The sequence below is a fragment of the Medicago sativa genome, chromosome 7 (assembly GCF_051527215.1).
Source record: "Medicago sativa cultivar Bolivia chromosome 7, Bolivia_mono, whole genome shotgun sequence".
Classification (NCBI taxonomy): Eukaryota; Viridiplantae; Streptophyta; class Magnoliopsida; order Fabales; family Fabaceae; genus Medicago; species Medicago sativa.
Window position 1 is genome coordinate 100,802,133 of NC_140755.1, and position 23,552 is coordinate 100,825,684.

The following is a 23,552-nucleotide window of genomic DNA, read 5'->3' on the forward strand; positions in this document are numbered from 1 at the left end:
TGTGGAGGCCGTGCTTCTAAGTGAGCCTCAAATATTACTTTTAATGATACTTTCGGAGCTTGTATGTTTAGAGATGTCCATTTAATTTTTTTTGTTTTTTCTTCTTTGAACTTTGATTCTCTTTTGTACCAAAAAAATTATGTAATCGAGCGAGACAATGCTCATAATAAATCACGAAAACTAGTCCTTTCATGTCTATTAGATATACATGAGTAAGTTTTCATCTTTCAAGTGAACTTTCTCCCATACAAAAATCTAACGATTATTATTGATAGTCCACGATGAACCAGTCAACCTAGATACTTTTTCTTCATAGGTAATCAAGGATTATTAAGGAAGAAATTAAATACTAAATAGTATGCTCCATAATATTTCTTCATACTTCACCAGGTCCAACTTAATATGATACAGTCCATGCACACGAAACTCAACGGCCAAAAAAACTGAATTTGAGAATACGGGGTCCAATAAAAAATAATTTTTGATTGAGTTCCACCAATTACAAACTCTTCAGATTTTTGGTGGACCCACTGCATGGCATGAAGCTCATAATTTGTTTCTTATGCTACCTTAATTTGTTCATCTCCGTCTCCATATAAACCTCTCTACACTCTTGTCAATTTTCCCATAGAAACTAAACAAACAAACAAAACACATATTAATATCTCTCAAACTTGTGTTTTAATTTGCATATTTGTTACTTTCATTAACTAGTTTTTGGTGTTGTTGCTATGGGGTTCCAAAAGTTGGGTTTTATAGTGTTTTTGGTGACAATATTGAATGTAATTGTTGGTCAATATGTGAATTGCAAGGGTATCAATGGTAAACATCATCATTATCATCATCATAACTCACACACTCACTCAACCAATAGTAAAACTAGACTTTACAAAAGTGGTTTTGTTCAACGAAATGGAACTCATTTTGTTTTGAACGGAAAGTCATTGTATTTGAACGGGTTCAACTCCTATTTTTTAATGAACATAGCTTCAGACCCATCAACAATGTCCAAAGTTACTGCAACTTTGCAGAAAGCATCCCAAAATGGTTTGAACTTAGCAAGAACATGGGCGTTCAATGATGGAGGTTATAAAGGGTGGCATTTAGCATGCACAAATGTAAGATTTGTGCACCATGCACAAATAACAAAAATGCACAAATTTAAGGACAGGTGGCAGTTTTGGTGGGGTGTGGTAACCTGCTGAAAATAAATAAATAATAAAAGGAAAACATATTATAAAGGAAAATATTGATTTTATTGTTTTTGCTGGATACACCCCCCAAAACTTAAACATTGAGAGTAGTAATTCACCCTTGGTAACACATCAGCACAACTAGTTTCTCACATAATTTTTTTTTCACGTTTTCCTTCTTGCATCCTTTTCTCCTTCATGTTCTTCATTTCTTCATAGTTCCAGAAATTTAATATTCACCATCAACCAACCTACCCATTAATGTAAAATTTTCACTCACCATCAACCAATCTATCCATCAATTATTGTTCAATATCAGTTCATTTTTCCATTGAAGGTTGGAGATTGCATCTTAGTTTGGTTTGTAGATCTGAATTCATTGAAGGTGTTGGTAGATTTCTGAAATCTTTAAACTTGAAGGTATGTATAAGCTTGGTAGATATGATGAAGTATGGTTGTTGCATACTAGTACTAGTTTTCATACTTGAAATGCATTTTGAACAAGATGGTCACCATTGAAGTTGCTGTTGTGTTCTGAATTTTCGATTTTAGATTTACTTTTATGGAGTAACGCACGGTCGTGCGGATTAAACACATGGTCGTGTGTAATCTTACTGGAATTGTAGTTGGAATTGTACTGAAGCATACACACGACCGTGTGGTTTTTTGGCATGGTCGTGTTCAATCTCACTGGACCTAAACTCAATATGGCCTGGAACACGCACGACCGTGCGTTATATTGACACGGTCGTGTTACAGTTATCAGGAAATTTAATTGGTTTGCACTGAATGGTTTGTACCAAAGCTTCATTGAATAAGTTTTTTTTCTTCTACTAGTATACCCAACCTTGTTTTCCTGCCGTGTTTGGCTATCCAAATGATTGTGTCTAATTGAATTTATGTATGTATTAGGAACATCGAAATGGATATTAGTGAAATTCTTGAAATTTTTCAAGTTTCGAATGTGAGCAACAAAACTGGGGAAGGCAACACAACTGCGGAAGGCAACATAGGTGTGGAAGGTTCAGAGGTATGTCAAAGTGATTACATTGTTGTCTAAAATATTATAGAAGTTGCATATATTAGCGAAAAGCATACGTTAATTACGGTAGTAGGTTTTGCAATTACTAAGTTATTTAGCATGTTATATTCTACAGGACTTGGACAGTGGCTCTTGTTCGGAGAGTTTTGCGTGTTCCTCGGATGATGATATGGAAGACGCGTACAATTCGATGTATGGGTGCAGTTTCGATGATGAATTTGCGGTTGATTGCACGACTGACTTTGAGAAAATTAATTTCAAGGAATTAAGCTCTGATGAAATTATGATGTACCATTTTCCGGATCGTCTAGTTGCATTCAAGTTTTACAATATGTACGGTTGTGTGCACGGATTTGCTGGTAGAAGATCCCGTGTTGTTAAGAACAAGGATGGCGAAGTTATTCAACAAGCCTTTGTTTGTCATAGAGAAGGTCACCGGGATGCAAGGAATGTCAATAATCATGAAAGAAAAAGAGAGCACAAGCCAACTAGTAGGTGTGGGTGTATGGCAAAAATTCTAGTACACGTTGACTACGGTAGTGACCGGTGGTACATAAAAATGTTTGACGATATTCATAATCACACATTTTTGGATGAGAAGTATGAGGGGATGCTACCTGCACATAGAAAGATGAGTGATTATGACAAATTTCAAATGAAAGCAATGAGAAATGCTGGAATTCCTACGACACGTATCTATGGTCTTTTTGCTTCACAAGCTGGTGGATTCAAAAATCTAGGATATTCAAAAAGGACAATGTACAATGAACAATTCAAGGAGAGGGAGAGGAAGACAACAGATGCAGATGAAGCAGTTGAATTTCTGAAGGGATTGTCTAGGACAGACGATATGATGTTTTGGAGGCACACTGTTAATGAGGATGGAACACTTCGACATTTATTTTGGTGTGATGGGGTTAGCCGTATGGACTACAAGGTGTTTGGAGATGTTTTGGCATTTGATGCTACTTATCGAAAAATTCGATATAATACCCCGTTAGTTATTTTTTCCGGAGTAAATCATCACAATCAAAGTGTAATATTCGGCAGTGCAATTGTTGGTGATGAAACTGAGGCAAGTTACGTGTGGCTCTTGCAACAATTTCTTGAGGCAATGGACGGAAAGGCACCTGTGTCGGTTATAACTGACGGAGATTTATCCATGAGGAATGCTATTAGAAGTGTATTTCCACACGCTCATCATCGTTTGTGTGCCTGGCACTTGGCAAGAAATGCATCAAGCAATATAAAAAATCCAAAATTTGTCCCGAAGTTCAAACGATGTATGTTTGGTGATTTTGATATCGAAGAGTTTGAAAGTAGGTGGGAGAATTTGGTTGCTGAATTTGAGTTGGAAAATAACAAGTGGATTCATGAGTTGTATCAGAAGCGGAATCAATGGTCAACCGCCCACATTCGGGGTACATTCTATGCTGGTTTTAGAACAACCTCAAGGTGTGAAGGTCTTCATTCTGAATTTGGAAAATATGTTACTGTGCTGTCAAATCTGGTGGATTTTTTAAATCATTTTATCCGGTGGCTGAATTATGTTAGATACAGAGAAATAGAGGCGGATTATGCATCTTCCTTTGGTGAAACCGTTCTGCAAACTCAGCATAAGAGTTTAGAGAAATCAGCTGCAAAACAGTATACAAGGTCAGTTTTCAAGCTTTTTAGGCCTGTATTGGAGAGAGCTTGTCGTTGTAAAATCGAAGAAAAGGTGTGCAATGGTTCCATTTTTAATTATAATGTTTTCAAATACCCTAGAGATGACATTCATTGGACTGTTTCATATTGCCAAGAACGATTAACATTTGAATGCTCTTGCAAGAAATTGGAGACATTTGGTATTCCCTGTGAACATATCGTAGCTGTTTTAGTGTATATGAACATAAGAAAATTGCCGGAATCTGTTGTGATGGAACGATGGACCAAACGTGCTAAAGATGTTATCAATGCCCAAAATGCTAATAGTTCAAGTCACCGGGATCCTGCATTTGTAACTACGTATGTTATGTTTGTGGAGCGTTGTAAGAGGATGGCAAACGCCGTGTTAAAGTGTAACAATCCAGATTACATACACAAAACCATGGAAATGGTTGAACAACACACTGAGACATTGGAATCATTCAACAGGGGTGAAGTTGATGAGATGTTTGTTGTGGGTCCAGAGACAGGAAGAAGCTTAGGTAATCCGCAGCGGCTTAGGAAAAGAGGTGGAGCAGCAGCCGATTCTTCAACTCGAAATGCAAATGCGAAAAAAAAACGGAGCACGCCTAAATGTGGAATATGTGGAGGAAAGGGTCACAATCGCGTGTCATGTCGGTTCCGTCAAGAAGAAACTCAGTCTTCAAATTCCAATCATGAACAAGACTTTTATAATGATAACGAAGATTGGAACATTCCTATGGTATGTATGAAGCTGTTATTGTGTTATTTTGAAATGTCCAAATTCTTATCAATTTTTTGAACTAATTTAATATAATTTGACAATGTAGGATGGCTTGAATTAAAAGTGATAAGTGATGGAGGAGAATGAAGTTTGAAGTATGTTGTTGAAGTGGAGATGTTCGAGGATCGAAGAATTTGTTCGTTTTATGTAGTTTGTTAAAACTGTTTTTGTGGGTTTGTGTATGTTGAGACTTAAGGTTTTGAATTTGTTAAGAAATTTAAAATTATGTTGTTGTGAGCGTTCTTGTTTGAGTTCCCTGAAACTCAAAAGTATTTATCTTGAACTTTATGAGACCAAAAGTAGTTATATTGAACTTATGCGCGAATTGTGTTTGGGAAGCTGTCTTCATTTACGATTACTGAATGACATTTTATGTTTTTTAATAACGCACGGTCGTGTGTATTAAACACACGGTCGTGTGAAATCTCACTGGAAGTTTGCTTGGATTTGTGCTGAAGCATACACACGACCGTGTGTATTAAACACACGGTCGTGTGCAATCTCACTGGAAGTTTGCTTGGATTTGTGCTGAAGCATACGCACGACCGTGTGTATTAAACACACGGTCGTGTGCAATCTCACTGGAAGTTTGCTTGGATTTGTGCTGAAGCATACGCACGACCGTGTGTATTAAACACACGGTCGTGTGCAATCTCACTGCAACTAAACAATTTGCCCTGTACTCACGCACGACCGTGTGTTATATTGACATGGTCGTGTTTAATTTTTCTGGCACTTTATTTTTTTTTTAAATGGGCATTGACTGACACGTTTGGCATATATTTGACAAGGGCGTGCGTCCAATGTAACCAAGTAATACCATTTTTTCCTGAGTCTAAGTACCGATGTCCGTTTATTTCGCTCGATCGTTTTGATTTTTTCATTTTTCAATCAAATGTATATTAAACCTGAGGCAAATTTTATGACAAAAATATGAAATAAAAATTAATTTTGCCCCGGTAACACTGAATCTTGTTCATGAGTAACATGATTTTGGTTCATCAATCACATTACATATTAACCAAATAGTAGTATACAGAACATCAAAATTTATGGGCCCTTTAGCCAAAACAAATAGTTGATGGCACCCATAAGCAAAAAATCATGTTTCTTAACATGTCTCGTCTCCGTATCAAACCACAGTTGACTCCAAAAATCTTGTTTTTTAACGTGTCTCATCTCTGTATCAAACCACAGTCTGATATTTCCTATGTCTATATTGACACTTTTTTCGTATGAACAAGTGCACATATCCAATTGAACCAATCAACAATCATTAACAAAAAATATTTACACAACATACCAGAATATTCATTATGAGTGTGTACCGAGCTAAATAAGTTAAGAGCTAAATAAATTACAACAAAATGATAATTCTTCAAACAAGTTCAGAGCTAAGTAAGGTGTCATAGGTGCAACACGATTATTGTGGACCGGCTGGAGGATATCGCATGTTGAGTTGTTGCATCTGTGATGCAAGCATTTGTTTGATCAAAACAACCTCCTCATGCGTCCTGTCAGCCTTAGCCTCCATCCTTCGACGCCAATCATCGTCGTCTTGCCTTCCTTCCGTAGGTTGTTGTCCCTCACCCATTTCTTCATCTTGCGCATGCTGCCCTGGAGGTACCTGTGGATCTAAATCAATATAAAGCCAGTTTGCAAGATTTGTTGTGTCAGTTCTCGATGGATCCGGCAACAAAATTGAATCTTCGTCGGATACCAACAATCTAAAATTCTTGCCTTCACCATCTATGTCCCTAACCATATGTATAGTTTTACAAAAATCAATATCAATGGTGTATTTCCCCTCAATGCCAATTTCGTCGGTTGCCAATTTTGCTTTCAACTTCCAACCGATGAAACTAATCAATCCCCCCGCCATCATCTTACCTTTGGGTTGAGCCGCCACATATGCCAAATGGTTTAGAAGGTAGTAGCCAGTGTTTACAGCACGGTTGTTAACCATAGCCCATAGAATGAATAGCTCATCAGCCCTCACCGTTGCCGTTTCTGGCCTACCGAATATGGTGCAGGCCATAACTCTATGTAAATAGCGGAAAACAGGGTTTTGGATCATACTAGCCTTGGCAGTTCTAGATTCAAAATGGCCCCGCCCAGTTATTTGTGACCAAAACTCGTGTTGGTCATAATTTTGAGGCCTATTAACGCGGTTACGAGAGACATGAATGAGCCCCGCGCTTGCGAAACCCATTTTGTCACAAAACTGAGAAAGTGACATGTTGTACTCTACGTTACCGAGGCTAAATGAAACTTTGGAATTTTCTCTATCCGGAACAAAACAGAGGGTACTCATAAATTCAAGTGTAGATGTTACAAAGGTATAATGCGTATCTCCTACAAAGTCAGTCCAACCTATGTTATTAAGGAGTGTCATAACATTGGATTTTATCCCGAATGCCTCTAAAGCATGTGAATCGGGATACCTATTCACACAAATTTCTCTATTCATAAGCATGTTGTACCTTTCCCGTTCAGATTCGGAGGTCAGAATAATCCCCCTCGCATTTTGTATACCCTTTTTCTTGGTGCAGTGAGAAGTGGAACCAACATCAACTCCCTTTCCCTTAGAAGCCATTTTTGAACACTTTTGTTCCTGTCGCAAACAAAAAAAAATAATTATAAATCAACCTTAAAAAAACAAACACAAGATTCTTAACCAAATAAAACAACCAAATAGTAGTATTTAACATTTCTTGATGATAAAAAAACCAAATTCATACCCAAATAAAAAAAACCAAATTCATATACATATTCATAGACACACTAACAATTTTAACTGCTAGATCAAACATTTGAACTTTGAAATGTGTGAATTTTAATGAATAAATTCCAATTTTAACTGCTAAAAAAAATGCACGTGTAATATCAAATCATACAAGGAAGATCTTTCAAGAGTTTAATAAATAATGAGATTTAAGAATCATATTTTTTTTTTAACACAAAAACAAAAACCCTAATTTATTAACAAGGAAGATTTGGAGAAATAAAGATGAAGAATAAGACATATAGACAATTACAATGGATTGATTTGGAGAAATGTTGATGAAGGAGAAATAAAGATGAAGAATAAGACATATAGTCACTTACAAGGGATTGATTTGGAGAAATAAAGTGAAGAATAAAGATAAAGATGAAGATCTGGAGAGATAAGGAACTATGGGAGAAAAGGGAAGATTTGGATTGATTTGGTGGTTTATGAAGATCTGGAGAGATAAGGAACTATGGGAGAAAAGGGAAGATTTAGATTGATTTGGTGGTTTATGAAGATCTGGAGAGATAAGGAACTATGGGAGAAAAGGGAAGATTTAGATTGATTTGGTGGTTTATCTTCAAAGATTTGGGTGGTTATGATGAAGTGTTGGAGAGATATGGCTGTATGGGAGAAGCAGGTCGTGTGTAAGTATTTAGGAGAGAAGCAACACGTTTGTAACTGCTGAGAATGAGTGAATGGTGGGGCTTAAATGGCTTGATTTATGTTAATTTAAAGCACACGGTCGTGTTTCTGAATGACACGGTCGTGTGCTAAGACTCTGGTCGTTTATGTTAATTTCAAACACACGGTCGTGTTTCTGAGTTACACGGTCGTGTGTGAAGACTCGTACTTTATGTTAATTTCAAACACACGGTCGTGTGTTTGAATGACACGGTCGTGTGGAAAGATATAATATCGGCCATATGGTTAGAATATCCTCAAATACATCCTCCGTCTTATGTTATAATAAAAAAATTGTTATATCCTTATAAAATAAACAACAAAACATGTTTAAAGTTGGTCAAAAAAATGATTAAAGATATAATATGAACGAGGGGACATCATACAAGATTTAGGACATAAGTATGATTGTTTCAATCATAAAATAGTGCATATATTTCTTGTACAAACCACAAACCAAGAACAAATTAATTGAAAAGATGGAACAACATTAGAACAAATTTAGCAACATATTCATTGTACATACCAAGAACAAATTAATACATTCATTGTTCACAACATATTGGAATAAGGATTGCAAGTCTTGATGGAGCATATTCAAAAAGAAAAAAAGAACTAAGCATTGAAGTAACCAAGTCGTGCAACGTGATTATTCAGGATCGGCTTGAGGGTTTTCGATGTTGAGGTGTTGCATAATTGCAAGAAGCAATTGTCCTTGGTTGTCGATCTTAGCCTCAATCCTTCGACGCCAGTCCGCTTCATTTTCCATTTCTCCGACGGGTTGTTGTTGTTCATGGTGATCACCCATTTCCTCATCCTCACCTTGCTGCTCTTGAGGTTCACCTTGCTGCTCTTGAGGTTCATCTTGCTCATTATGCACTTGTGGTACCTGTTGTGTTACATCATGATAAAGCCAATTTTCTATGTTCGTGGTGTCAGTTCTCGATGGATTTGGCAATAAAATTGAATCTTTGCCGTATATCAACAATTGAAAATTTGTATTCGACCCATCTACCTCCCTAACCATACGGATATTTTTACAGAATTCAAGATCAATCTCGTAGTTCCCTTCAAGGTAATGTCCGTCAGCTCTAGCATTCGCTCCAAGCTTCTTACTAATGAATCTAATCACTCCTCCCACCACTATCTTACCCTTGCTTTTAGCCGCCGCCACACTTGCCAAATGGTTTAGTAGGTAGTAACCAGTGTTGACAGCACGCTTGTTAACCATGGCCCATAAAATGAATAGCTCGTCAGCCCTCACCGTTCCCGTTTCCGGCCTACCGAAAACGGTGCAAGACATAATTCTATGGACGTAGCGGAAAACAGGGTTATGAATCATGCTTGCCTTGGCAGATTGGGCATAGAAATGGTCATGCCCACTAATTTTTAACCAAAACTCTTGTTGGTCATAATCTTGAGGCCTAGTATCCTCGTTATGAGAGCCATGAATGAGCCCCGCGCTTGCGAAGCCCATTTTGTCACAAAATTGAGAAAGTGTCATGTCAAACTCTTGGTTATTCAAACTGAATGAAACGAAGTGGTTCGGGTCAGTGAGATTATCTTTATCCTTCTTAAAACAGAGGGTACTCAAAAATTCAAGTGTTTGGCTTTCATAGGTATGGTAAATGCTTCCTACAAATTCACTCCACCCTATGTTACCAAGTAGTGTATAAACATTCTCTCTTATACCTAATTTATCTAAAGTAAAATCGTCGGGATACCTGTTATGTATAAATCCTCTCAGGACAAGTCTGTTGTACCTCGACCTTTCAGATGAGGTGGTCAGGATAATCCCAAGCTCATTACCTTTACCCTTTTTCTTCCTGCCGCATGAACCGTCGGAAACATCAACAGCCTTTCTCTTGTTGGTCATTCTTCAGAAATTTGATTTCCTGTTCATAGAAAAAAAATGGAATTACAAATGAACTCCATTTAATATCAATCAAACAACAATTAGCACAATGGGCATATTAGCTTGAATGTAGATATCACTATTTTTCTAATTGAAACATCACACACTACTAATAGTACAATTGTTCATGTGTTAAGCCTAATCAATGGGTGTAGTTTACTTCCATAATTTTTTATCAATGTCATTATGCTTTTATGAAATTAATTTGTGTTATGTTTAAATTTCAGTATTAGAAATTTTCATGTGTGAATTTGGTTATTGTAATGAACCAGGAAAGTGCACGAAAATGTCACTAAACATAAATATATCCCATTAATAAACACAAAGATGAACAAAGATGAAAACAAACACAGATGAAAACAAACACAGATGAAAACAAAGATGAAAACAAATATGTCACTAACATTATTCACGTTCCATTATAGCATAAAAAATCCCCTTTTCATTTGATTATTCACTAACATTATTAACATTATTCACGTTCCATTATTCACGACTGCAAAGACGGCGATAGAGACAACAACCGCAACAACGGCGGAGACGACAACCACATTGAAATCGACGATACCCTTTGGTGAAAACTGGAATCGGAGAAGAGTATCAATTGAATGAAAATTGGAATCGGAGAAGAGTACCAATTCCACGATACCCTTTTATCATTCTCTAACTTTGGTTTTTATCAATTGAATGAAAAACTATTCAGTACCAATTCAATAAAAGTTGTTTCAAACTAAATTCAAGAAAAAAAATAAGATTTTGTAACTAATCCATTTGTAAACCATTTTTTAATCAAATCCAGTTTAAACCGGTTTTGAACCATATGGGAACCAGACTGTTTATGAACCAGAAAAATGGTTTGGATCTCAAACTACAACCATTTAAGTGGATTGGTTCTTATATTTGGTTAACCATGGACACCCCTAATCATTGCTAACATATGATGAATCAATGTCACAGACACACTTACAATTAGAGGGTTTGTAGAGAACTTACTTGAGTGAGGGTGGTGACCGATGTTGACGCGTAAGAGAAGAGAGAAGTTTGGAGATTTGGGTTTTTGTGATTAGATAACTTAGTTGTTTGTTTGTTTTTTTGAAAGATTTGAGTGTTTTTGTTGAAGATTTGGAGATATAGAGAAGTTTGGGAGGAGATGAGAGAAGTTGATAGGAGTTGAGAGAAGTTGAGAGGAGTTTAGAGAAAATGGGTGAATGGTGTCGTTTGGTATGGACAAATGGGTGAATGGGTGGGTTAAAACCCATTATGTGTTTGGATGTAGCGCACGGTCGTGTGGATTAAACACATGGTCGTGTGCAATGTCACTGGAACTCTAGTGGAATTGTACTGAATCATACGCACGGTCGTGTGGATTAATCACATGGTCGTGTGCTAACTCACTGGAACTACACACATAATATGGCATGAGCTCGCGCACGACCGTGTGTTCTAATGACACGGTCGTGTTTAATTATCAGACAATTTAACTTCATGATCTGCTGCATACGCTCGATCGTGTGATTTTTCGTCACGGTCGTGTGTCAAGTCCCTGAAACTAACCTCAATGTATGACCTGATCAAACGCATGGTCGTGCATAATATTGACACGGTCGTGCTTAATTTTTCTGGCACTTTGTTATTTTTAACTGGGCATTGACTGACACGATTGGCATATATTTGACAAGGGCGTGCGTCCAATGTAACTAAATAATACCATTTTTTCCTGACTCTAAGTACCAATGTCCCTCTATATCGTTGGATCGTTTTGATATTTTAATTTTTCAATCAAATGTATATTAATATGATATATAAATTATGATATATAAAAATATGATATAGTGAGCCAAGTTATAGGACATAAAAATATGATATATAAATTACATAGTTAACCATGGTAAGACTGAATCTTGTTCACGAGAAACATGATTTTTGTTCATCAATCACATTACATAGTTAACCAAAACAACAATACAAAACATCAAAATTTATGGGCCCTTTAGCCAAAACAAATAATTGATGGCACCCATAAGCAAAAAATCTTGTTTCTTAACATGTCTCATCTCCCTATCAAACCACAATTGACTCCAAAAATAAGGTTTGATTGGAGATGAGATAAATCTGCTCCCACCATTAATCGGTATCCAGATCAATGGGTTTCTTGTCTTTCTTGGTCTTCACAAATGCATCGGTCTTCTCGTGAACTTGAAAGCGGAGGGAATTTTGATCCCCAATCAACAGTTCAGCCGCAGTGTTCAGCCGCACAGATTTCTCGTTTATCTACATTTGAAAAAAATAAATAAAATGCTTAGTAAAAATATTAACATAAAGATGGAATGTGGAATTACTTTAGACCAAAGAATGATATCTAATTATTACATTTTAGAAAACTTACGGTGCTATGAAAATCTTCCGGCCTATAATAATGTTCCATACTTAGCCAGTGCAACACCCATACTCCGGAGTTTTCGCTGTAATGATAACAACTACGTTATATCGTATAACAGAAGCACAATAATTGATTCATTAATTTTGGAAATTACAATATCTTACCTACTACTCCGGGCATCAGCCATTCCACTAGGCCGGACAATTTCAAACTTTTCAAAGTCATGACTCTTGTTGCGAAAGACCGTGGAGTACTCATCACCCTTCACAAGGTGATGTAACAACAATCCCTGATATAAAGTGGACTTCTATGTCAATGTTTTAGAAGTAATAGCAAGTATTTATTTGAAATAGTTTATTAGTTATTTACCATTGTTTTAATCTTGTGATGTCTTTGGTTCTCGGTTAATCCAGCTGGACAGTTAGAATCAAGGTGATACGTGATTCCGCTTGGAACATGTACCACCATCACAAACCAATGACCATTCGCACCCCTCAATGGAATATATATCTGTAATGCAAAATGATGCAATGGTTTTAGATTGACAACGACGAATCTTTTCAAAGTTTTGCTATGTATACTTACAAACTTCACTTGTGCGAAAGGTGCCATCCAGTCTGTACAGTACTTCGCTCTCATTTCTGGTAACTTTAATCCTTCCTCGAAATCAAACTATTTGTAAACAAAATAATATCCCCTGTTATGTTACTACTACTTTGCTTTTTAAACAACTTATAGAAAATTTAACATTATAGTAGAGAAATAATAGCCAAACCGCAAATGATGGAGGGAGGCACCAAACAGACTGCCTCAAGGTGTGTCTACATGTTATCCTTGCCGCTGCCAATGCAATTACCTTGCAATGTATAAATTTTGTAAGTTTACCTAATCTTGCCAAAAATAGCCCAAATTCAAATTTAAGGTAATCCGTGTTCTTACCAATTCAGTTATATGAACAGAAGGGAGGAGACATTGAAGCTCAGACCTTGTAGCAGTTAGACCCATTGTCAGCACAAGTGTCTCGTTAATCAAATTACCTTCAGGTGATTTCTCGAAAAGGTAGGAGCATACATGTGCATTCCTAAGAGCTCGTTTCGTTTCTTCGTCAAGAGCAACTTCCTTTCCCTGCAGTGTAAACCTTGGATTGTTATATGCATGCAAAACACCAGTCACATATAGTTATCATATTACAAAATCAACAAATGAATTTGGTTGAATATTATTTATTTTTACCTTCGGTGTAACTTCATCTTTCTTCCTAGCACTTCGTGGAGTTGCTTCTTCCCATTGTCGTTTGAAATTCTTCGCCGATTGATGAACTTTGGCGCTTTTTTTCGAAGAACTACTTTTTGTTGGCTTCAGCGTCGGCGAAGGGGTGTGAAATTTCAATCTCTTGTTGACACTACCTGTTGGGACCGTAGATGGTGCAGCTTGGCTCAAATGTTTAGACTTTCTTTTGTAGTCGCTCTTTGTGATGAGACCACTTTGCTTAGCACTCGTCCTGCCTTTGTCCGGTGTCTCTTCCTCCAGCCAATGGTCCGGTACAAAAGCTTTTCCCACACTTTTTGAAAAGTTAGTCTTTGAAACCTTAACATCAACTGCATGATCGTCAAAATTGTCCATTCCACCAAAGACACTGTTGCTCCCACCATTAAACACATCGTGTTTGGATGTACCCTCGGCAAAATTTTCACGAAGAAAACCTTGATGAATATATTTGCCAAAAGATTCATCAACTTTTTCAGATTCATAACCCACCCCTAATTCAGCTAGCTCCTTCGCAAAACGTTCTTGTTCGGGTGGCACAGGTGGTTCCTTAAATCCTGTTTTACTACCAACTACTTAAATACCTTTTGCCAAATATTTTTAAATAGTATTACTTTAAATATTATTTTTTTCCCTATAAATACATACACACCCTTTCATTTGCTCACACACTAAACTTAGTCAGTTTTCATTTTCAACATGTCGCCGCCGCCGCCAATTGCAATACGTTGCACTGTCAAATTTGAGCATATTGCTAAACAGTATGACTCTTGGTACTTCCCACCGATCGATACGCTATCGGAACTAACTGGCTATTTCAACGAATATTTCACTAGATATATGGAACCTACCCGTAAGGTGAAGAAAATCTCTGTCATAACACCATACTACTCCTTGGAAACTGTCCATAACGACTGGAAATTAAGTTATCATTTTGATAGTCTTGAAAGCGACTCTGATGTTCAAGACATGTTTCGATGGAGGACAAACGGGGGAGACCCGTTGTACTTGTATGTTACAAGTCAGATATCCGACTAGTAGCTTCTATCGATTCTTGTTATCTATCTTAATGTTTCGCATTTTTAATTAATGTTAGCATTTGTAATTTTAACTTTATGTAATCGTTCAATTAATGTTATATTATTCTATTTTAAATAATTTGTTGTCTAACTTTAAAAAATATGTGTACAAGCACTAATCAGCCCATAACTTGATATTTAAACAAATTTGGTGCTAATATTTTTCTAAATGACATAAATAAATCATGACATTATAACATAAACAAAAAATTATAAAAATCGATTCATACCTATTTTTTTCCACTGGTAACGAAAATTTGACTTCTTCTATCCTCCCACCACATATAAGAGTTCCATAGCCATCGCTGAATCCAATATCTTCATGTACACTCCAGCATTTCCGATCATTGTAAGATGATAGCAGGATTATAATGTGCCATGAATTTTCACTACAAATTTCCATTGAAAGCATGATTATTATGACAGAAATTTCTTCTCTATACAACACAATTTATCAAACAAATTGTAAAAATCAAACAAAAGATTGTCCTGATATATAGAGTGTTATTGGTATGTAAATTTAATGATACTAATTATTATCTAACCATTTCACAACAGAAAACATTTATTACAGTCTACTATTTTTTTTTTTATTTTGAATAACTTGTCTTTTATTTTTTACTTTTTTTTTTCGACCCCCATCAACTAGTCTTGTCTTCTTTTTTTTTTTTAAATTAAAACAATCAACTAGTCTTGTCTACTTTTGTTTATTAAAAGATGGTACAACTTTTATATTAATTTAGGAAAAAATCAGTACTGTCAAAGACATGCATAGCCAAGCTTGCCTATTTTTTCCTCAACCCACCCTATGGAACAGCTGTTACTTTTGCCAAAAAACCAACCAAAAGTACAATTTTCCTCAACCCCCTAGGGAACAGCTGTGACCTTTGCCCAAAAAACTAACCAAAAGTACATTATTGATAAAGACTACTCCACAATTCTGTACCCCCATCACAGCTATCTTTCTACAATTTTTAGATGCAATGCAATTATCCAGCAGATAAAAGACTTCCCACTGTACTTTCATATGTTTGACCATTTGAATTTCAAATTTTTAGGGTCTCATCTGAAATATTTCGTTCCCTTCCCTCTACAATTTTGATTTTCAAATCTTAAAATTTTTTGACAGGCTTGCAACATTAATCATTAAAATCATTAAGCAGTACAAAAAAAAAATATAAATATATATAGTTGCATAATTCCTTAACCTCCATTAAACATAATCAAATACAATATTAAACATACTTAATTAACTAAAAACCTAAACAAAATACTGGAGAAAGTACAAATAAATTGACCTGAATATCACGCACGACCGTGTTTTAGTGTGACACGGTCGTGCGCAACTTCACTGTCTTCCAGCCTTCTTATTGTTCTGAATACACACACGACCGTGTTTTAGTGTGACACGGTCGTGCGCAACTTCACTGTCTTCCAGCTTTCTTATTGTTCTGAATACACACACGACCGTGCAAGATATACACACGGTCGTGTTCCACTTCCCTTCTACCATTCCATCTTCAGAACAACGTGAACCCAGAAAAGCTTCTTAATTTTTAATGAAGGCCAGCCAACCAAGCATGAACATCATCATAAGCACAACCACTTTCAGCTTGCACAATGAACTTCTTGCCCTTCCTACCTCTTCCTTCAGCAAAGATACCTCCTCAACTTGACTTTTTTTAACAGCAACAATCTCCACCATGGCTATGTTCTTAAAATTAGCAATTTCCATTTCCAGATTTTTTTCCACTTCAAGCATATGTTGTTTGTTTTCCTCCTGGACCAACTTCACTTGAGCTTCTAACTTGTTCTTCATGATTGATATCTCCATCTCAGAATCCTTCTTCACATTCTCGATCTCTACCTCCATTAATTTTTTCATCTCCACCAATTGACCACCAAGCTCTTTTTTCATCTCAACCAATTGACCTTCAAGCTCTTTCCTCATACCTTCAAACTTCGCAGCTTGGTCAAGTAGCACACATTCTAATTCTTCTTCAACATCCACCGGTTCCATAGTTTCTTTTTCACATCCAATAGGTTCACACCACCGAAAAAATTTACAACTCTCTTCTGGCTTGTGCTTGCAACGGTAAAACAACCGATTAGGATTTTCCAGAGTCATTGACACCGAAATCACAGCTACATTTTGACAGTAGCATATCTTCCTGGCGTATCTAATCCAACCCCCATTCATGGTTTCACTGTTAAAATCAAATAATCCAAAAAAACAGTTAACAACATAATCAATTCAAACATTTATATGAATAACCATAACTATAAAATAATCAATTCAATTTATATTTCATCCTCTTTCAAAATCAGTCAACAACATCACACACTAGTACAAGAAGGTTTAACATTTCAAAAAAAAATATTGTATTTAAAATTTAATTTCAACACAACACATTTCCCATTCCTTTTCATTTTCATTTTTCTCCATTCATTCAACACAATCTCAAAGTGAAACCATAGTCAACACTTCATTTTTGGAAATTGAACAACATTTAAAAACAAAATCGAAATCCAAATTAATAGTGAAACCAAAAAGGAATTGAAGAATAATCCAGATTATTAGTGAAACCAAAAGGAATTGAAGAAGAACTTAGAAAAATTAATTAAATTTTAAACTTACGATGAAGATTGAAGAAGTTGAAGCTCGGATGAAGAGAAGAAGATGATGCAGAATTCGTAGAGAAGATTGGTAGAGAAGATGGTCAAGCAATTTTCTTGGATCTGGGTAGCAGAGAATTCGTGAATGAAAATATATGTCATGAATGAGATCACAATCCTTATATCAACCATACACCAACCCTTCTCATCTGTTTGGATTGGAAAATTTTAAGCTTAATGAAACAAATGGAAAGAAATTTATGTAAAAGAGTGAAATAAGATCATTAAATGTTTGTTTGGTAGTAGATGGAAAAAAGGTATATATGCTATGTTTGTTTACAAATAGTGTTTGGTTGAATAGAAATTGGATAGATGTAAATATTGTTGGTTATTAAAAAAATGAATATTATGACTAATCAAGCTCTTAATCGACTAATCAAGCTCTTAACCCTAATGACAAGATTCTTCTACCTAAACAACTTCTAAGATTTCAAAACGACTTGTCAAACTCACAGATCTTACCCTAACTGAAAGAATCTTGTAGTCAAAGTACTTGGATGAACGTTCACCGACTAATCAAACTGTTGTTACCGAACAACCAAGCATACAAATCTAACCCTGATGAAAAATGTAACCCTAATGACAAGATTTCAAAACGACTTGTCAAACTCACAACTCTTACCCTAACTGAAAGAATCTTGTAGTCAAAGTACTTGGATGAACGTTCACCGACTAATCAAACTGTTGTTACCGACTAACCAAGCATACAAATCTAACCCTGATGAAAAATGTAACCCTAATGACAAGATTTCAAAACGACTTGTCAAACTCACAACTCTTACCCTAACTGAAAGAATCTTGTAGTCAAAGTACTTGGATGAACGTTCACCGACTAATCAAACTATTGTTACCGAACAACCAAGCATACAAATCTAACCCTGATGAAAAATGTAACCCTAATGACAAGATTCTTCTACCTAAACAACTTCTAAGATTTCAAAACGACTTGTCAAACTCACAACTCTTACCCTAACTGAAAGAATCTTGTAGTCAAAGTACTTGGATGAACGTTCACCGACTAATCAAACTATTGTTACCGACTAACCAAGCATACAAATCTAACCCTGATGAAAAATGTAACCCTAATGACAAGATTTCAAAACGACTTGTCAAACTCACAACTCTTACCCTAACTGAAAGAATCTTGTAGTCAAAGTACTTGGATGAACGTTCACCGACTAATCAAACTGTTGTTACCGACTAACCAAGCATACAAATCTAACCCTGATGAAAAATGTAACCCTAATGACAAGATTTCAAAACGACTTGTCAAACTCACAACTCTTACCCTAACTGAAAGAATCTTGTAGTCAAAGTACTTGGATGAACGTTCACCGACTAATCAAACTATTGTTACCGAACAACCAAGCATACAAATCTAACCCTGATGAAAAATGTAACCCTAATGACAAGATTTCAAAACGACTTGTCAAACTCACAACTCTTACCCTAACTGAAAGAATCTTGTAGTCAAAGTACTTGGATGAACGTTCACCGACTAATCAAACTGTTGTTACCGAACAACCAAGCATACAAATCTAACCCTGATGAAAAATGTAACCCTAATGACAAGATTTCAAAACGACTTGTCAAACTCACAACTCTTACCCTAACTGAAAGAATCTTGTAGTCAAAGTACTTGGATGAACGTTCACCGACTAATCAAACTGTTGTTACCGAACAACCAAGCATACAAATCTAACCCTGATGAAAAATGTAACCCTAATGACAAGATTCTTCTACCTAAACAACTTCTAAGATTTCAAAACGACTTGTCAAACTCACAACTCTTACCCTAACTGAAAGAATCTTGTAGTCAAAGTACTTGGATGAACGTTCACCGACTAATCAAACTATTGTTATCGAACAACCAAGCATACAAATCTAACCCTGATGAAAAATGTAACCCTAATGACAAGATTCTTCTACCTAAACAACTTCTAAGATTTCAAAACGACTTGTCAAACTCACAACTCTTACCCTAACTGAAAGAATCTTGTAGTCAAAGTACTTGGATGAACGTTCACCGACTAATCAAACTATTGTTATCGACTAACCAAGCATACAAATCTAACCCTAATGAAAACTATAACTACAAGATTCTTCGACGTAAACTACTTCCAAAATTTCAAAACGACAGTACTTCGACCTAAACTTCTTGGAAGAATGCTAATAGTTAGATGAATATTACACAACGACTAATCAAACCCACATAACTTACCCTAACAAAAATAATCTTATACGGAAAGTACTTAGATAAATTTTAATTTATTAATCAAGATATTCACTATGTGGATTGTATTTAATTATTTTTTTCTTTATTATTATAAAACTAAATTATAAATTCAATTCAATATATATTACAAATTACATTTTATTTTTTAAACACATTGAAATGAAAATAACATAATAATACATTAATCAAATAAACTCAATAATAAATAATGCAAAAATAAATTCTTACAAATACATCAACTTTTTCTTGCTAATGTATAAATGTTGTGCGTATTTTAATGTCCATTTACCTTGACCCAATCAACAATGATGTACACACTCTGGTCACCAGAATAACCTAAACTTGACATTTTATATTTATTCATTAATTAATATACGTAAACGAGGATTATCTAAAATGGTGATTTTCAAAACAAAATCTAATTATCTAATTTTTCTCAATTTACTACAACAACCTCTGCTATGTTTTTATTCTTTTTTTATTTAATGTTTCTTTAATTTATAAATATGATTTATTGTATATTTAATTTCTATTATGAATTACATTTTCTTATACCATTAAACCCAATACAAACAGACACACGGTCGTGCTCTTTATCTACACGGTCGTGCTCAAGCCTAGTTTTATTTGACACGGTCGTGCTGTATATTGCCCCGGTCGTGTTCGATCCTGTTTACAGACACACGGTCGCGCTGAAAAACGACACGGTCGTGCTCGCGTTATGGACCTGGTTCTGCTATATAAGGCCCAACAGAACACTTGCCAAAAAAATCCATTAAAAAAGTCTGATTTATTCCATGCGTGGGACCCGCCTGCACAAAGATAACTTGATGGCAGCAGGTCACCTGTCCCACTTTCCCAACAGATCCTGACCGTTCCAATTAAATAGTAATATATCAATGGCTCAAAATTGCTTTCACTTTTAAAATGCACAACTTGTGCATGATGCACAAATATTGTGTTTGTCCATACCAAACCCCACCGTTATAAAGCCCTTCAAATTTCACCCGGTTCTTATGATGAGAATGTATTCAGGGTATTAACGAATTGCATCTTATAATAATTATCCCATGAAGAAATAAACTTAGGTTTTGCTTGTGTTGTGTGTGCACATATTATTTTATGCACATACACATATATTTTCTTCTCTCAAAAAAAAAAAACATATATTTTCTTACCATGATAGTAACTTAAAATTTGATATTCCTGCATATTTTAAATTAGTGGAAAACTTAACTTAAAAAAAAAAAATTATATATACTTAATTAAAAAAATAGGGGTTTAAAACAATTAACCACAAAAACTGGTGACGGAAAATGAAATCTCTATTCAATTTTCTCCTCACTAAATTTAATGACAGATTTAGAGAGATGTTTCTAGTTTTTCTTGAATAAATTTTTTTCTTACTAGTTTAGTTTTTTATAGTAGTGATATATCAACCTAATTGACCAATTGATTAACTTCATATCATATGTGAGATCTGCATGAATTAAACTTGATACATATGGTACTATTTAATATATTTTCTTGTAATTTAAATGATAATTTTAATTTGGCACTTTTGGTGAATATTTGCATGTGTTGTAGGGATTGGATTTTGTGATATCAGAAGCAGGGAAAAATAGAGTGCAATTGATATTAAGTTTAGTGAATAATTGGAATGATTATGGTGGAAAAAGTCAATATGTCAAATGGGCAAAAGAACAAGGCCAGAATGTGAACAATGATGATGATTTCTTCATACATCCCATTGTTAAACAATATTACAAAAACCATGTCAGGGTAAGAATATGAATTGCTAATGAGCAAAGACAAATACGGATTTTTTTTCCTAATGACTGAGCATATCTTATAATATGTAAAGCTCCATTTTTCTGTAAAGTCGAGGTATTTTTGAAAAACCTGTCAAAAAATTTAAAACATCAGTTTTAAAACATAATAAAGGCTAAAACATAAAGAGAAAGAGATACATGCATACGCATCATATCATCAAAACGGCTCTTGTCAATTTGTTTTTCACTATTTTCTAGTGCCCATTTATTAGTTTTACTATTCATAGTTTGGCTACTCACAAAGTTTGATAAATTCTCATTTTATCATATTTACACTAAAAAAATAGACTCAAAAATTTAACATAAAAGTATATATTTTTTATTTTTGATGAATTTGATTGAATGTGTGTAGGCTATTTTGACGAGAAATAATAGTATTACTGGATTGGCATATAAGGATGACCCGACCATTTTTGCATGAGAGCTTATGAATGAACCTCGTTCTCAAAGTGACTCTTCCGGCAAATCATTACAGGTTTATTTCCTTTGCTTAACTTTTGTGTCATTATCTAGCTCTTGTCAATAATAGTTGTCAACATAAATTTACTAGATGTTGCTAACTATATTAATTACAGAGTTGGGAGAGTGAAATGGCTGCTTATGTGAAGTCTATTGATAGCAACCATTTACTAGAAGTTGGTCTTGAAGGATTTTATGGTGAATCAATGCCAGAAAAGAACCCCGGGTATGGAGTCGGAACTGATTTCATTTCTAATAACCAAGTTCCCGAAATTGATTTCGCCACCATTCATCTCTACCCTGAATCATGGTAAATCCTCTACATATAGTTCTTATTTTAGTATACTATAATTCTTACTACTTATTTATTCAACATATACTAATTAAAATTATATGAATTCAAATTTAATTCTTATGCATTGACACTGTAATTTCTTTTACACGATCAGACGATAAAAATAGTTAGACAAAAAATGTATCAAAATTAATCTCTATGAATAATAATCTATATGATGTGAATTATGGATGTAGGGTATCAAGCTGAGACGAAGCTGCCCAAAATGCATTTGTTGACAAGTGGGTTCAAGCTCATATTCAAGACTCGAAGGACATTTTAAATAAGCCAATTCTTATTACTGAGTTCGGAAAGTCTTCAAAATATTCTGGATATAACGTTGAAAAGAGGAACAGTTACTTTGAAAAGCTATTCAATTTCGTATATGATAGTGCTAGCAATGGAAGAGCATGTGCTGGCGGGCTTTTCTGGCAATTCATGGCTCAAGGATTGGATAACTTCCGTGATGGATATGAAGTCATATTTGAGGAGAACCCTTCAACTGCTCTTGTTATTAGTCAACAATCTAAGAGATTGTTAAATCTCAAATAGCTAGCATGATAATGTTAGAAAGAAAAAAAAAATTATTCTTTCCGGGTTCTCAAATGATTCGGTATTTCTAGCCAATGCATGACAATATGTAATTTAATGTTATGATTTGAATAAATAAATTTTAAAAAAATGTAATGAAATGTTCCATGGTTTACTGAGAGATTTGATTTATAATTATTGTTTTATATCACTGCTTATGAGTCATTAACTCTTATCTTAACAATATGCTCAAAGTCTACATTTCGATGGACTTTAAACCAAGCTAATTTCTACAATGGACATAATATGATGGAGAGAACTGGTTATGATGTTATTTCAAAAGTATATTCTAGCATTGTAAGTAGGTGGCATTTAGTGAATAGTTTAATTAACCTTTTATACATCCAAAAAATGTGTAGTACTATTATGTATGGAACTCTCCATTAGGGGAGTCTACCTTTTTCTCGCTACCAGGAGTCTTTCGTTTTTCACAAATTCCTTATTTGTATACTCAGCATACATGCTGAATCAGAGTGCCAATCTCAGTCCCCTATTTCAGAATGTCATACACTCAAGGTACTTCATTCCCCAATAATATATCCTCCCCACAACACCGATGATCTCGCGCCAAAGATTAAATTACTAGTTAGTAGTTACAAGAATAGTTTTGGTGATACGATGTACACTAGAGGGCAAGAATGCG

General features: G+C 35.1%; 4 protein-coding genes across 5 annotated transcripts; 2 read left to right on the forward strand and 2 right to left on the reverse strand.

Moving 5' to 3' along the window:
• The first annotated feature begins 645 nt into the window (after nucleotides 1-645).
• Nucleotides 646-23,030, forward strand: LOC146911268 (putative mannan endo-1,4-beta-mannosidase 9). Of its 2 annotated transcripts, XM_085724955.1 has the most exons (6): nucleotides 646-1,086; nucleotides 20,677-20,729; nucleotides 21,281-21,475; nucleotides 21,878-22,000; nucleotides 22,101-22,294; nucleotides 22,516-23,030. In XM_085724955.1, the coding sequence occupies exons 1-4, from the start codon at nucleotides 732-734 to the stop codon at nucleotides 21,944-21,946; spliced, it is 672 nt and encodes a 223-aa protein (XP_085581081.1). In that variant the 5' UTR covers nucleotides 646-731; the 3' UTR covers nucleotides 21,947-22,000; nucleotides 22,101-22,294; nucleotides 22,516-23,030. The 2 variants fall into 2 exon arrangements, with proteins under 2 accessions (XP_085581081.1, XP_085581083.1); XM_085724957.1 differs by lacking the exons at nucleotides 646-1,086; nucleotides 21,281-21,475 and having other exon boundaries at nucleotides 20,693-20,729.
• Nucleotides 1,120-4,964, forward strand: LOC146911269 (protein FAR1-RELATED SEQUENCE 5-like). The gene is made up of 4 exons (XM_085724953.1): nucleotides 1,120-1,613; nucleotides 2,106-2,223; nucleotides 2,351-4,645; nucleotides 4,734-4,964. The coding sequence occupies exons 2-4, from the start codon at nucleotides 2,116-2,118 to the stop codon at nucleotides 4,746-4,748; spliced, it is 2,418 nt and encodes an 805-aa protein (XP_085581079.1). The 5' UTR covers nucleotides 1,120-1,613; nucleotides 2,106-2,115; the 3' UTR covers nucleotides 4,749-4,964.
• LOC146911270 (uncharacterized) lies at nucleotides 11,909-14,611 on the reverse strand. Its single transcript, XM_085724984.1, has 9 exons — nucleotides 14,554-14,611; nucleotides 13,670-14,274; nucleotides 13,376-13,561; nucleotides 13,212-13,292; nucleotides 13,022-13,108; nucleotides 12,806-12,946; nucleotides 12,601-12,725; nucleotides 12,443-12,518; nucleotides 11,909-12,327 (listed from the first exon to the last, which is right to left on the reverse strand). The coding sequence occupies exons 1-9, from the start codon at nucleotides 14,609-14,611 to the stop codon at nucleotides 12,181-12,183; spliced, it is 1,506 nt and encodes a 501-aa protein (XP_085581110.1). The 3' UTR covers nucleotides 11,909-12,180.
• Nucleotides 15,966-17,734, reverse strand: LOC146911271 (uncharacterized). Its single transcript, XM_085724954.1, has 2 exons — nucleotides 17,420-17,734; nucleotides 15,966-16,988 (listed from the first exon to the last, which is right to left on the reverse strand). The coding sequence occupies exons 1-2, from the start codon at nucleotides 17,587-17,589 to the stop codon at nucleotides 16,331-16,333; spliced, it is 828 nt and encodes a 275-aa protein (XP_085581080.1). The 5' UTR covers nucleotides 17,590-17,734; the 3' UTR covers nucleotides 15,966-16,330.
• Nucleotides 23,031-23,552: the final 522 nt, after the last annotated feature.